The sequence below is a fragment of the Tripterygium wilfordii genome, chromosome 23 (assembly GCF_013401445.1).
Source record: "Tripterygium wilfordii isolate XIE 37 chromosome 23, ASM1340144v1, whole genome shotgun sequence".
NCBI classification, from domain to species: Eukaryota; Viridiplantae; Streptophyta; class Magnoliopsida; order Celastrales; family Celastraceae; genus Tripterygium; species Tripterygium wilfordii.
This window is the reverse complement of record NC_052254.1, coordinates 2,841,427-2,855,825: the sequence shown is the minus strand read 5'-3', so window position 1 is coordinate 2,855,825 and position 14,399 is coordinate 2,841,427. Positions and strand designations below refer to the sequence as shown.

General features: G+C 38.3%; 4 protein-coding genes across 6 annotated transcripts; 2 read left to right on the top strand and 2 right to left on the bottom strand.

Annotated features, from left to right (window-relative positions):
- Window positions 1–121: 121 nt before the first annotated feature.
- Window positions 122–1,647, top strand: LOC119993750 (photosynthetic NDH subunit of subcomplex B 2, chloroplastic). The gene is made up of 3 exons (XM_038840971.1): window positions 122–706; window positions 799–1,245; window positions 1,326–1,647. Exons 1-3 carry the CDS (start codon window positions 272–274, stop codon window positions 1,518–1,520), a joined length of 1,077 nt encoding a protein of 358 aa, XP_038696899.1. The 5' UTR covers window positions 122–271; the 3' UTR covers window positions 1,521–1,647.
- A 3,771-nt stretch (window positions 1,648–5,418) lies between these two features.
- On the top strand, window positions 5,419–6,897 carry LOC119992659. The gene has a single exon (XM_038839458.1). It carries the CDS (start codon window positions 5,419–5,421, stop codon window positions 6,895–6,897), a length of 1,479 nt encoding a protein of 492 aa, XP_038695386.1.
- A 189-nt stretch (window positions 6,898–7,086) lies between these two features.
- On the bottom strand, window positions 7,087–9,531 carry LOC119992736 (2-hydroxy-palmitic acid dioxygenase MPO1-like). Its single transcript, XM_038839529.1, has 4 exons — window positions 9,004–9,531; window positions 7,741–7,803; window positions 7,556–7,627; window positions 7,087–7,473 (listed from the first exon to the last, which is right to left on the bottom strand). Exons 1-4 carry the CDS (start codon window positions 9,352–9,354, stop codon window positions 7,357–7,359), a joined length of 603 nt encoding a protein of 200 aa, XP_038695457.1. The 5' UTR covers window positions 9,355–9,531; the 3' UTR covers window positions 7,087–7,356.
- Window positions 9,532–11,252: 1,721 nt separating this feature from the next.
- LOC119993874 (glucan endo-1,3-beta-glucosidase 8) lies at window positions 11,253–14,397 on the bottom strand. 3 transcript variants are annotated; one of them, XM_038841175.1, is made up of 3 exons: window positions 14,097–14,397; window positions 13,161–13,721; window positions 11,253–12,622 (listed from the first exon to the last, which is right to left on the bottom strand). In XM_038841175.1, the coding sequence occupies exons 2-3, from the start codon at window positions 13,487–13,489 to the stop codon at window positions 11,518–11,520; spliced, it is 1,434 nt and encodes a 477-aa protein (XP_038697103.1). In that variant the 5' UTR covers window positions 13,490–13,721; window positions 14,097–14,397; the 3' UTR covers window positions 11,253–11,517. The 3 variants fall into 3 exon arrangements, with proteins under 3 accessions (XP_038697103.1, XP_038697102.1, XP_038697101.1); XM_038841174.1 differs by having other exon boundaries at window positions 13,161–14,096; window positions 14,226–14,397; XM_038841173.1 differs by having other exon boundaries at window positions 13,161–14,397.
- Window positions 14,398–14,399: the final 2 nt, after the last annotated feature.

The following is a 14,399-nucleotide window of genomic DNA, read 5'->3' as shown; positions in this document are numbered from 1 at the left end:
CCCCTCATTTTTGTATCCTTGGATGAAAGTCTGATGAGTTGCTACTTTTCTTTGAGCCACTGATGGAGCTGTTCTTGATGGATTCCTTCACAATTGTTATACGTATTTGTGGGATAAAAGTGTACTTTGGAAGAAGAAAATTTAAGGATTATAAAATGCCAAAATAGGAATCCAGACAAGGGTAGTTACCCAAGAGAGGATGAACCTAACCCACCAGTCACTTGTATGTGTGGACTCTGGATGCCTGTAGAGGGTAGCTTTTTCCTCTCCAATGGCTTCTCTTTTTCCATTCTCTCTTCCCAAACCAACGACACCTAAAGCTTCTGCATCCCTTACTGCTGCCACCACCACCCTCTCCGCTCCAGAGACACTAGACGAAAAGTTTGGCCGGAAAGGCATCAGATTCTTGGAATTCAATAACATACCAACGGTGGAGCTCACCGTTAGAAATGGCAGCTCTGTGAGGCTTCAGATACCTGATGCTCATGTCACTTCTTACAAGCCAAAAGTGTACTGGAAAGATGATGGGTTTGAAGAGGTTCTTTACACGATTCCTGCTAATGGAACAAACTCTGCAACAACTAAAGGTGGCATTGGTTTGGTCATCAATGATGTCTCTGAAGCTGGTAATTCAAAGGAGTCAATCTTAACAACTGCTGAATGGTCTGTCAAAGATGTGGACTCTGATTCCATTGATGCTCTCCAGGTACTACTTTCCATTAAACCTGCAGAGAAATCTGTAAAGCTTCTTTAATTGGGAGTTAGTTCTGTTTATTCTGGTGGATCTTTTTTCTGCAGATTGAATTGGGCTGCACTAGTGGAGCTCTAGATATAACTTATGTTGTTTCCCTCTATCCACTGAGCATGGCAACGGCAGTAGTAGTAAAGAACCAAGGACTCAAGCCTGTAACTCTGACTGGTGCCATACTTAGCCATTTGAAATTCAAGAAAAGAAACAAAGCAGGAATTCAAGGACTTCGTGGAGCTAAATACTGCATACATCCTCCATTCTCTTCGCCTTTCGAAATTCTTTCTCCTACCGAAGCCATGAAACCTGACGATGAGACTGAATGGTTCTCTTTTTTTGGTCCTGAACCTGCTGGAAAACCTGGTTCATGGAGTCTTCAAGCTGTTCCCTTCACGATTTTGAAGCATAAGTTCAGTAGAGTTTATGCAGCTCCGCCGGAGGAGAGACTCGAGGGTGTTTACAGAACCCCACCATCAAAATATGAAGCCCTTGATCAGGTAATCTTACATTTCAGTTTTCAAGTAAAGATCAAACAAAGTTCAAAACTTTCAAAGTTGTTAATGGTGATTTTTTACAGGGACGTGAGCTATTCTTTCGGATTATACGCGTCGGCTTTGAAGACATACTCCTATCTAGTCCTGGTTCTTTCTATCAGAAGTATGGAGATGAGTACTTCATCTGCACTGGACCTGGTGCTATCCTGGTGCCTGTGGAACTAGAGCCTGGTGAAGCTTGGAGAGGGGCACAGGTCATTGAGCATGATAATTTGTAATTACATTTGAACTATCATAGAACCCTAAATTCAATTTCCTACAACTTTCCAATCTCAAACTTGGATTTGTTGTTTGGGAATAAATGTCTTCTGATGAAATTTTTTTGAATGATACTTTACAGAGACAGATTTTTCAAAAAAAAAAATCTGAGTTCAACCAGGACCAACCAAAAACACTAGCTGAATCATCAAAATAGTGGCCAAAATAAGGATAAGTGGACCCTTTTTATCCTAGTCTTCCATAATGTGCAAAGAAAGCAACTATTATCTGCCTAATAACATCAAGTCTAAATAAGCCTGAGAAGATGTATAAAACAATTAGAAAATAAGCATATGACCATGAAACGCATGAAATCGTATATTCGAAATATCTCGTCAACACTTGGAACCACCCCTATAAAATGCCAACAATGTATATTGATCATGTGTAGGGGAACTTCTTGAATGCGGTGTACGGATCTGAGAGTTTACTCCGCCGGATGAATCAAAAAGACCCTACCCTTTAGAGATTTCCATGATAAAAAAAGATATTTGAGCATGGCCCATGGGCCTAATAAAGCTACTAAAGCTCACATTGTGAGTGGCTCAATTTGTTGGGCAAGCCCATATCACAAGAAACTCCACTCCAACATGTAAATCCTTTTAATTAGAGGTGGCAAAACTCTGTCTAATCAGGATGATTAAATTTATCCGATCTGGATTAAATCAAGGTTGGAAATAAGATTTTATTAATGAATCGAATAAAGAAGAGGAAATACCGTCCAGAAAATAAATAACCGTGAACTTGGATCATTATTGTAATACGCCGGAAAGACCTTATTCCAAGAAATTGAAAATCAGATATATAAACAAAAAATAATTTTAAAATAGAAGAATTTTAACTGTACGTCCATGAATCTATAATTATTGAACAGCGGAGCAGTAGTGATAGGAATCCCTATAATTGGTATTCCTGTTATTTTAGCTGTTGGAGTAGTACGCACAAGATTTCATGTACATCATGTGGACATGTGGAACCCATGAATTCACTTGAATCATGTGCATACAACTCAACAGCTAGAATAACTGAGATACCTAACTACTGGGATATATGTTAATCACTTTTTTCCGATCGTTGAAAAGTTTGCCACTACAACAACAACAACTTATACCGATAAAATATAATAATTTACTAACAAAAAAAAAAAAACCTTACATGCCATCCAACTTCGATAGTATTAACATCTTCATGTAGTTCGGATCAGATCCAAATTTGAGCAAGACTGAATTCATCTCGCTCTACAAACGGTTGCCACACGTTTATTCTTGCCTTACTCCCGTATATCCTTCCCGGTGCCCTCTGTTTGGCCACTGCATACTATATATGATATAAATCATCTTATAGCAGTGTTAGTATTTTAATAACCAATACATTCTATGAATTAACCAACTACAAATACATACCTCATGGTCACCCTGTGGAAATAGAGGATGATAGAAAGAGTTTTGTTTCTCAACGAATTCAGGTATAGATTTGTTTCTTATAAGCATAGCATTAGTATTCGTAGTCCGCCTAATAGGAATAGTACCTTCAGGACACTTTGCCCCATTTTTCTGCCAAATTTGTGATGCTTCATATCTATTGATTCCACTATTCGACTTATCTTTTCTCATTTCTAGTAATTGCGCAGGCACTCTCTGTAATTCACAAGGTTTTTAAAACCGTACCGGTCATCAAACCGAAAAAGTCTTCGGTTTACGGTTCAAATATTCAACCGGGGTTCAAACCGGGTTCGAACCGGTTTTAACATAATGAATTATTTATATATATATCTATATTATATGTATATAATATATAAGAAAACTTCATAAAAATACAATATATTCAAATAAAGTATCATTTTAGACAAAGAAAGTCTCATAGCCTAGTGGTTAAAGCCTTTTTTAATGAACAAAAGGTCATGAGTTCAAACCATACAAATAACAATATTCAAAAATATTTTATTAACTTTAATAAATGAACCGAACCGGTCAAAACCGACCCGGTTCTGACCGGTTCAACCGAAGAACCGGCCGGTTCAATCGAAAATATTCCGGTTCATAGATTACCGGTTCTGGCACCTCAACCGGACCGGACAAGTGCCCGGTCACCGGTTGAACCGGCCGGTCCGGTCGGGTTTTCAAAACCTTGGTAATTCACAACCAAACACAATCAATACCCAAAAATGTTAGGAAACCCAGTAAATGAGATCTCAGTCATTTCAGTAATCAATCTTAGTCATTAATTGATGGATGTAAGTGTAAAGGTCCGTAAAACCTGATATACATCAATCAAAGGACATGCATAATTGATTATTGGGATGACTGAGATCTCGTTTACTGTTGGTTTTTGTTATTAATACCTGAATTTTGTGATTTCTCAAAAGAGGATTCTCGAAAGCTGGTTGTTTCATTTTTTGAATACAATCAATAAGATCTCCAACTAGACTCTGCATGCATGCGAGAATCGATTAAGCATAAAATTAATAATTAATACAAAAGATTTGAAACATGATAAGAAAACAAGTAAAATATATATGTACTTCCTTAATTACCTCTATAGTTAGAAGAGGTGTGGAGGGAGAGAGGATTGAGGCAAACAATGAGAAAACTAACAACTCCATAACTTACAAAGCCAAGAAATGGCCATTGGAATTTAAGGTGTCGTTTAAAACTTTGTGTCCTCCTCCCACATAACAAGAGTCCTCAAAAATAACAATTGGAGCTACATATTATTTAGAAATCATCGCCCAAATATTGCTTGTTATGTCGGGATCAAAACACCCGAATCATTACATCTAGCTACTATCAGACGATACAACAAAATAGTCCAACTACTACATCCAGTTACTATCAAACAACAACCAACTCCACCGCAAACAGATAGACAACAACAATAAGGCTACAACAATCCAACCAACTTCACTATAAACAGTTAGCAACAAGGCTATAACAATCTAACCAACTCCATAATAAATAATCTATCCAAGCCAATCAATCAATCATCAATCATGATAAATAAAGATGTGATATTTTATACTTGAAATTATTATTAGTGATTATCGTCGTGTCATGCAAATAATCTTAAAAAATTTTCACGGGGCGTTGCCCTTGGACCCCCCATTACTTAATTGTGCCCCCAATGAACTCGAATATTGGATTCGTTGCTGATATGACTATGAATCTCAAGGGGTTCCTCGAGTTAGTTATTGACATTTCATGAAACACACGAGTTCTATGTTTGAAATCTCTCGCTAACACTTGAAACCACACCCCCTTGTAAAATGCCAACGATGTATACTACTCTTGTGTAGGGAAACTTATGAAATGCGATGTATGGATCCGAGGGTTTACTCCGCTAGGTAGATCAAAAAGACCCTAAACCCTCGAGAGATTCCCACGATAAAAAAAAAAAAAAAAGAATTATGACCATGGCCCATTGGCCTAACAAAGCTACTGTCACATTGTTAGCGGCCCAATTTTTTTGGGCAAGGCCCATATCACAAGAAACTCTACTCCAAGTCTCCAATGGACAAGGATTTACATTAATCCTCTTTAAATTATTAAAGGAAGATTTGATTGACAGCCACTGTCATAAACAAACACATACATACATGCATACAATATATATATATATGTGTGTGTGTGTAAAATACTAAAATATACTTTCCGAAATTAAGGGAGAGTGCGAAATTTGAAAAAAAGAAAAAAGGACCGTTAAAGAGGTTAGCTTTGGCGGTGTGTGTCGAAACCCTGATCATCATCCTCTATAAAACCCTGATCCGTCCTTCGTCTCTTTATCTGTTGATTTAGGAATAAAAAAACCCTAAATCTCTCTGTTTTTTCCCCTATAGTTCGTGTCTTTCGAATTAGGAAAGCCATGGAAACAGAGCTGCAATCGCTAACGATGCAATTGTTAGGAACTGGTTTTGTCTTCAACCCAACTCGGCAGGAGCTCGTCCTCTACCTCCAGAGAAAGATCGACGGACTTTCTGTCCTCCCGTCTTTTATCCCAGGTATCTTTTACGATTGCGATGATTTCTACGGTAACAAGAACGGATTTAACGAACCATGGAACTTGTTCAATGCCAAGGATAATGAAACTGGACAGTATTTCTATGTATTTACACGTTTGAAGAGAGTGAGCGATAGTTCTAAAAGGATTAATCGGAGAGCAGGGTCGGGGAGTTGGAATTGCAGAACGAAATCTACAGATGTTAAGGGTTTTGACGGGAAAATTATTGGGTTTGATAAGTATTATAGTTTTGATGTTAAAGGAGGCGGTGTTGAAGGCTGTAAAAGATCGAAAACCGAGCATGGAAGGTGGACGATGCACGAGTTTTCTCTGACTGATAGACAATCTCCTGGTGATCATGTAATTTGTGTCATTGGTTGTGATACCATGATATCAATCTCTGATGAACGTAAATCGTCGGTGACCTTTGCCAAACACTTTGAGAAAGATCAATGCAATGGGTCGGATTCTTTGGAAATCTTGAAGAAATCTGAGAAGAGGAAATTAATGGAGAGTGAAGATGATGAACTACAGACTTCAAGAAAGCCGCGAACATACGTCTCTTCTTCGCTTGATGATCCATCTGGTTTTCCCGATCAATTATCATCTATTCCGGACGACATTAGTGTGGTGGAGAGTTTACAGAATGTTTTTCAAGAGCCAGAAATTCCCGGCCTCCCTTTGTCAGTTGACTGCATTGATCCCACTGTACTGCCATTTTCAATATCAGCAGCAGAAGAAATCGAGCAGCAGATTGATCCATTCTACACGGAGACACACCCATTGTTCTCTGAAAACTTTTTCGTGGATCAATTATCATCTATTCCAGATGACATTGGTGTCATGGAGAGTTCACTGACTGTTGTTGAAGAGCCAGAAATTCTCCTCCCTTTGTATGACTCATTGGGTGCTTATCATTGCACAACTGTACAGCCCTTGTCAGTATCAGCAGTAGATTCTATGGTGGCAGAGGAGAGGCAGTGCCAGTGGAAAGAGGCCATGGACGAGGTTGAGAAATCGGCAGCAGTGCAACCCTTTTCAGTATCAGCAGTAGATTCTATGATGGCCGAGGAGAGGCAATGCCAGTTGAAGGACGCGATGGACAAGGCTGAGGAATCGGCAGCAGTACATCCCTTTTCAGTATCAACAGTAGATTCTATGGTGGAGGCTGAGAAAATGGCAACAGTACAACCCTTTTCAGTACCGACAGTAGATTATATGGTAGCAGAGGAGAGGCAGTTCCAGTTGAATGAGGCCATGGACGAGGCTGAGAAATCGGCAGCAGAAACTGGCATTACTATGGAGGAGCATTGGCAATTGCACTGTTTGCTCTGTGATTTTTAAAATTATTTGATGTTCAAAGAAGAAAGTGTTGAATTGCTATCCTTTCAAGTCTCTGTAACTCTTTTTTATCTGTGAATGAATTGGGAGCAAAACTCCTTCCCCTTGCAGGGTTTTCAAATTTTGGGTTTCTATCCTTTTCTTTTACATAATTTGTTGTCTAATGTATGTATGAATGAATTGGGAGTAGAATTCATGCTTACCAGGTTAACAATACACAATTACATGAGAAGTAATATCTCCAACACATTCCACAAGAAAACATGCCTTGAACATAAAGAACAAAATGTATTCCTGCTATTTAGTTGGTACATAATACATGGCTATGGTTTGACGGAAAGGCAACACCACCAGTGGAGCCTGCGGCTTAATTTGACACAACACGTGGAAACTTACGAGATATCTTTTCATTTTGTATCCAGAGTTACTTAATGAGCTACATATCCAAACTTACAATTTCAGCTAAGAACTTTTCTTTTTCTTTCCGTCCTCGAATTCCTTAACATCAGCTACAATTTTTGCTTTTACGCGCTCATGAAACCCCGGATATGGTTCATAGCCGCAGCATATTTGCAGAGCCTGTAAGACAGCAACCACAAATCCATGTTATTCTTCAAATCAAACAAATTACTCAAATGCTTAATTGAGGGGAGAAAGTCACCTCCAGCAATACAAAGAATGGTGCCATCAGAAAGGCTTGAACAAGGTTATCCAAGAGAGCAGGAGCCCGTTTCTTCAGAAGAATATTTTCAATGAAATATATCAGATAATGCTACTAACTACTAAGAACAACATTCCACAGAGGGATAAGGTGATACTAATAGGGTGGCGATTTCAAAATTATACCTCAAACACTCCATGGCCTAGAAACTGTCCTGTCCAACAGAACAACTGCGAAGCCAACACAACCTGAACATGTGATGATGTCACATCGTTAGAGTTTGGATTTAGGTATGAAAGAGTAGCAACTCACTTTCCTTCATAGAATCAGTAAAATTCTACAACTTCTCCATCCCCGCCAATCTCATTTAGTTCATTACTCGACTACCATGAAATATCAACAACTTCAATAGAATCTAGCCTACACCAACTAAACTTCTAAGTTAGTCCCTTGCTTGTTAAGCGAATTCTTCAACTAAATCTAAATGCAGTGGAAATCATGGTTTTATGCAATTTCTAATCAGAAGAATTTACGCTAATTAAGAAAGAGAGTGAATTCTAATCCACATAACCGTAGATTGTATAGACTTTCCTAGGACATTTTTATTTCATTATCTATCAACTACACCAACCCATCTGACAGACTTAGCAGAAACCTTTAACACAGATAAATCTTTTTATTGATGATTAATTAGAACAAGGAAATCAAAACAAGAAGGCAGTTCCTGTAACTCTCTGCTTTTAAGGCTTCAAGCCACTCAAATTCTACAACACAGGAACTGTTTGTTGTGGTGTTGGTAGGTGGTTGGAAACATTTATGCTACTAATATATGATTTCACAAGGAAACGGTTGTCAGTTATGATAGCTTATAGTTCCTGTATCAACCAGACAATAAATATTTGGATGGTCAATTTGTTCCCACCATAGTATATGCACAATCCAGAGGAGAATTGGCACAGTTATTTATTGAACAGATGTATAACCTAAACCAACATTCAAATTTCAAACTAGGAACAGGTCATCCCATTAATAAATAAATTCCCAGACTCAAAATTTTTTAGGGTAAATCCACTCAACCAGGGCTCAGAACTTGTTTCCTAAGAGAATAATCATGCAGTCAGCACAAATCAGTCAAACAGTATTGCTGCAATAATACCTTTAAAGTATCAGCCTAGACTCATGGAAACTAAATCCCTAATTCACATTACATAAGAAAATATCAAAACAATAGAATTCATCTCAGTTGAATCCAAACAAACAGGTGAGGAGGGAGCAAAATCAGAAACAATACACTGCTTGCTTAAATTTAGTAGACCTATAATACACCAAAGACTTACCAAAACAGAATGAACAAAGAAAAACCCAGAAGCCTTAATTTTTTCTGGGATTTTTCACAGCATCCCAATCAAGCAATCCAATCAATAAAATTAACACAAAGGCAAACATACCTTCCAAGCAAGTGAGAACCCAAGCCTCATAGCGACAGAGCTGGCACCAACCCAGCAAGCAAGACACAGCAAAGCAGCGAAAGACCCAGATTTCTTATCCAAACACATATAGAACAAACCGTAGAACAGAGCAAACAAGAAACCGAAATTCAATACATAGCCTTGATCAAGAAACGCTGATGGGACGAACCCAATATGCGATAGATCGTAGAGAGGAGGTGTGAAGTGGAAAAGAATAAGACCAGTGAAAAATATGGGCCACACAAACAAGGTGTGTAGCAGAATGTTAACTGGGTTTCTGTGGTATGCTCCGTAGAACGCAAAGTGCTCCTCAAGATCAAAAAGACCCATTTTCCCACTTGCGATTTTCTCGCGAAAATGAAAGAAGAAAAATCTAAGGACAATCGAAGAAGACGAAGAAATGGGTTATTGAAAGCTTACATTTATAAATCTGGTGGAACGTTGAATGTTGCTTTCGGCGTATAGTTTTCATATTATTTTCGTGGGGAGAACCTTTCTGGAAACTCTAATAAGAGCATCCACAATGGTTTAACTTATGCACACACTCCAAATTTCCCTAAATTATATTTTCTCTCTTCTCCTCTATCTTAGGTGGCACAATTTAATTGGATGATTGAGTCCCACAATCTACACTATTCATCAACACTCCATACATTCCAACACTCTATACTCATTTTCTTTATTTTCTTTCTCTTTCTTTTCATCATCTCTCTTATTTTCTATCATCTCTCTCTTCCTTTTCATTTTCTCTCTCTTTCTTTCCATCATCTCTCTCTTATTTTTCATCACATCTCTTTTCCTTTTTCATCATCTCTTCACTATTCATCAATTATCATACACTTCAAAGATCAAGTATGAACTAATTTTTCAAGTGTCATTTTTTATCACAAGTGTGCATGTAATGCTTAATTTATCAAGAAAGTATCATCTCAAGTACCCATTGTGAACATCTAGCACTTAATTTATCAAGAAAGTATCATCTCAAGCACTTCAAAATCATCCCATTGTGGATGCTCTAAGCCGTGTAGAATTCGCCACCCTCTCTCTCTATATATATATATAAAATTCTTTTTTCCCTATTGGTCATTTGGTTGGTTTTCAGACTTTCAGCTTCTGTGGACTCTGCCTTCAACAAGAAGAAGATTCATTCCTCAATTCTTCTTCCAATCTTGGTTTTCTCCACCAAATTCAATTTATCATCGACTATTAACATTAACAGGACCAAATCATGGGGAGCCACCACCACCAAGCAACACAGCCATCAAATTTGCCTTTTGTTTTGAACCATCATGCCAAAGCAACTCATGAAGAGAAACGATCCATGGATCTGGCACTCTCCATGCATCATATGCTTAAAAAATTAAAACTTTCACCCAATTAAAAAAATTCTGCAAACACTAATCAAGCCAAAAGAGCAATTTGGGGGAGTTAATGGGAGCCAACCTTGGCTTCCTAGGGTAGTTGTTCAAGCTTTGCCTTACATTTTCTAATAAACAAACCAACAATACTGTGGAAATTGAAATCTGACTGGTCTCACTTCCCATCCATCTCTCAAGAACATGTATTCAATAAGGGGTTTTGTTAGTCTTCTTCATCGTTAGTAGTTGGAAGTCTCACCATTATTACTACCAGCATGTTGGCTTCAAAAGAATTTGAAAAACCTGGTGGAGGAAGCACTTAATTGCGTGAGCCCGCAAGACAGAGAGAAGTGGAAGGAGTCCTTTGCAAGTATATGTGATAAGAGAGAACTATGATTCTGCATCATCAGTTCCATGTGAAGATGAATCGTGTGCAAGCCGTGTCTATTTTGACCATTTTTGAGGCAACCACAGCAATGATAATTCTCCATCATCAGCAACCACAGCATGATGATTCCTAATCCTGCGCTGTGCTGCTGTGCATATTATGGTTAATCACCACAATGGCGATGATGATAACAACAAAAGGAAAATACAGCACAATCTATCAGCCATAAAGAATCCCCTAACCAGTTTCGACGCAAAATAGCGTTAGTTTCTGCATTGGCATGACCAGACAAAATGCCCCAGAATAATTGAATTAAGATAACCAAAACTGATAAACATTCAAAATTTTCTGTGGACTATGCTAGTCCAGTGAAGAACTTCAGTATGGCACAAGTGTTATGGGCGTCACTGGTGACGTTCTAGGTTAAAATCAACGCACTGAGAATTAGAAGCAAAAGTCTCTAATCTGCACGCATGGGAGCTACAAACTCCAAGATATTACAGGTGGTGAACATTCACTTTTTGTCCTGTAACAATAACTTACTCAACCGGCAAACACAGATAATTATGTAGATCACACATCATGTGAATCGTACAGGTAAGCATAGATAGGCTGCTCAGCTGAGAAATCAAGCAACTTATCTAAACTTTATTGACTGAATCAACAAAGTGAATTGAATGCCACAATGCATGAAGCTAACAAGATCAAAAATAAATAATAGTACATGAGTTATCTACAAGCATAAATCTATAGCAGTAGAAATGTTGAGACTACAAGAAGTACTAAACACATCAGTGTAGGACCTGTTGAAGTAGAAGACGAAGGGATCTCAGTTATGAAATTGCAGGTTCCTTGTGATGCATTCTGTGTTGTGACCATGGCCAAACCTTGAAAATTGCAGGCGTAGTCGTCTTGATTCTGTACTTGGTAGTACATGTTGAATGCATATGACGCATTCCCGTTAGCATCCAAGTTGTTACAAGACGAACCATATCCGAGTGCTGTGCAATCTGAAAATGTGCAGGCGTAGTCTATGTTATCTGCAAGTTTGCTCAAGTCCTTGGCATTAGGATTAAATACACACCATTTTGGAGCAAGATATTGCACGTTCTGTGCACCAACAAGAAACTTGTTCTGATTCTGGCCAGACAAATCCATTGGAAATTTAGGCTTCCCGTCGAACCCAAAAATTCCCCAATGACGCTCAAAATTTCCTGGAGCAATACTTTTTGCATCTTCATCAAGAAGACTGAACAGGTAGACTTCTATATGTCCAGGCCGAAGAGGGGTTCCTACATTGCCTGCGAGTCTTGGTAAAAGCCCGTTGTAGAATCTAATAGCATTACCAACATTCGCATTCTTGTCCCCATCTGTAGGCCAACCCACTTCCCCTATCAAAATGTTCATGTTTCCATAGCCCGCTGCTTTTAAAGACGAAACCAAGGTGTCAAAGTTGGCATCAAAAACATTGGTGTACTGAATCCCAGTCCCAGAATCTACAATGGGTGTCGCCCCATCAAAGAAAGCATAATTAAAAGGGAAGTCATCATTCCCATAGAGACTTAAGAAGGGGTAGATGTTTACGGTGAAGGGAGCATTGTTCTTATTCATAAACTGAACAATCTGGGTCATGAGGTCACTAATATCACTTCGGAATCTTCCAAAAGATGGATAATTGTTGTTATCTGGTGAACCATAGACATCGGCATTTAATGGCACGGTGGCCTTAACGGAGTCTCCAACCCCAGCTTCATTGAGGGCATTTTGAATGTTCTGTAATGCTGGGAAGGTGGTATTCATGAATGAGCCGTTGTAGGATTTGAGGAAAGGCTCATTTCCAACCGCTACATACCTTAGAGAAATACAAATAATAAGAAATCAGAGGTCAATATGCTTTACACCTTATTCTCAGCAAACCAAAAGGCAAAGAGATTTTCAACATTTGCATAAACTACTTGCATCAATGAACTACTAATCTAAACTACTTGCATCAATGAACTACTAATCTAATATGCTTTAATCACACGTCAAGTGAACATATCCATCTCCATCTCCATCTCCATTGATTGGCCATTTTATAACTCAAGTGTTCACAGCAAGGATAGGCCATGTTAAGTTCAAATAGACTAAAGAAAATTTCATTGAAGCATGAAGAGGTCTTCAGCAATAAGGCTATAATACGCAGGGACTAAATTTCAGAGAGAATCTTTTATAAGTCATGTCAGTTCTTACATAACAACATAACACAATACATCTACATGATGTATGTTACAGCAATAAGAATCAGAAAAAAAAAAACAAGACAGCACTATATGGCAGAACCAAATACAAAATATGGACTCACACACACATAAAGAATGAAAAAAACCGAGAAAAATTAAAGTTCTTACTTGATGTTAACTCCTCCATTGAAGTTGTAGCGAGTGACATTTCTCTTGACCCACTCCTTGGCTCGATCATAGACATTCATGGCAGAAAGCTGGTCATTGGGGATGGCCACCATGACCTCAAGGCCAGACCCAGCAAGAGCAGTCATGGTGTTCTGGTCTGCATCAAAGAGCTTCACCTTTTGGATCCCATTGTCCTTCAACATTTGCACCACCGTCTTCGGAGGCAGTTTGTGACTCGCCATTGTACCCCAATTAACACCAATTCCCTCAACAAGAGATCCCAAAAGCCCAACAAACAAAACCCACTTCAGAAACCAAAAACTACCCATTTCTCCTGCTGTTGTTTGTTTCCTGGGAAGAAAAAGGTTCTTGGGATTGTAATATGGAGGGTTTCCTATGAAAAAGGGAGGGAGTTAAAAGTGAAAGCTTTACTTAATTACGTGTCTTTTTATTTCTTTTTAGGAGAAGGAGAGGGAAAAATCAACTATTTTTGCTGGTGGGTACGAAGAATTAGCTAAAATCCAGCACACCAAAGTTGGGAACTTGGATCGTGTTGAAGATCTGATTGAAAAAAAAAAAGGAATCAAATAAATATAAAAAAATTTTAAAAAAAAGTGAAAGGAGAAGTGAGAAGATCAGATGAGTGTCTGTAAAATCATTATTCCACTATAGCAAAATACGCGTTTAATAGAATGAGCCACAGAAGAAACAGAGAATGCAGTGAGAACCAAAACTGACCCAGAACCTAAATCTGGACTTTTACTTTCCTTCTTCAACAGAACTCGTTGAATTGATTGATTTTATGAGATGGGTCTGAACTTGCACTCACAAATATTGGAAAAAGAAATGAAAGTTTCAGATTTGAAAAACAGAGCAAACTCTGTAAACAGAGAATGTAGAATCAGAAAGAATCGGAAAAACCACTGAACTCAGTACCTGCAAATCAATCCAGAAAACTCAAACAGTGATTCTGGGATTTGAGAGGAAAAGTAAGGAAGAAAATACTGAGAAAAAATAGACAAAGTAAGAACACAGCCAGCCGCTAATGAGAAGAGAAACACCAACCACAATGGAAATTAGTGCAAAAGAGAGTAATAAAGCTTGTCCCAAGTTTGACGTGGGTGGTGGGGGAGGTTGTAACGGCTAATATAAGCAAAGAAGATCTCAGAAGGAATAATGGGGGGATTGAAAAAGTTTGAAAAAGTAATAAATTAACAATGAATAAACCCTAATAGTTAA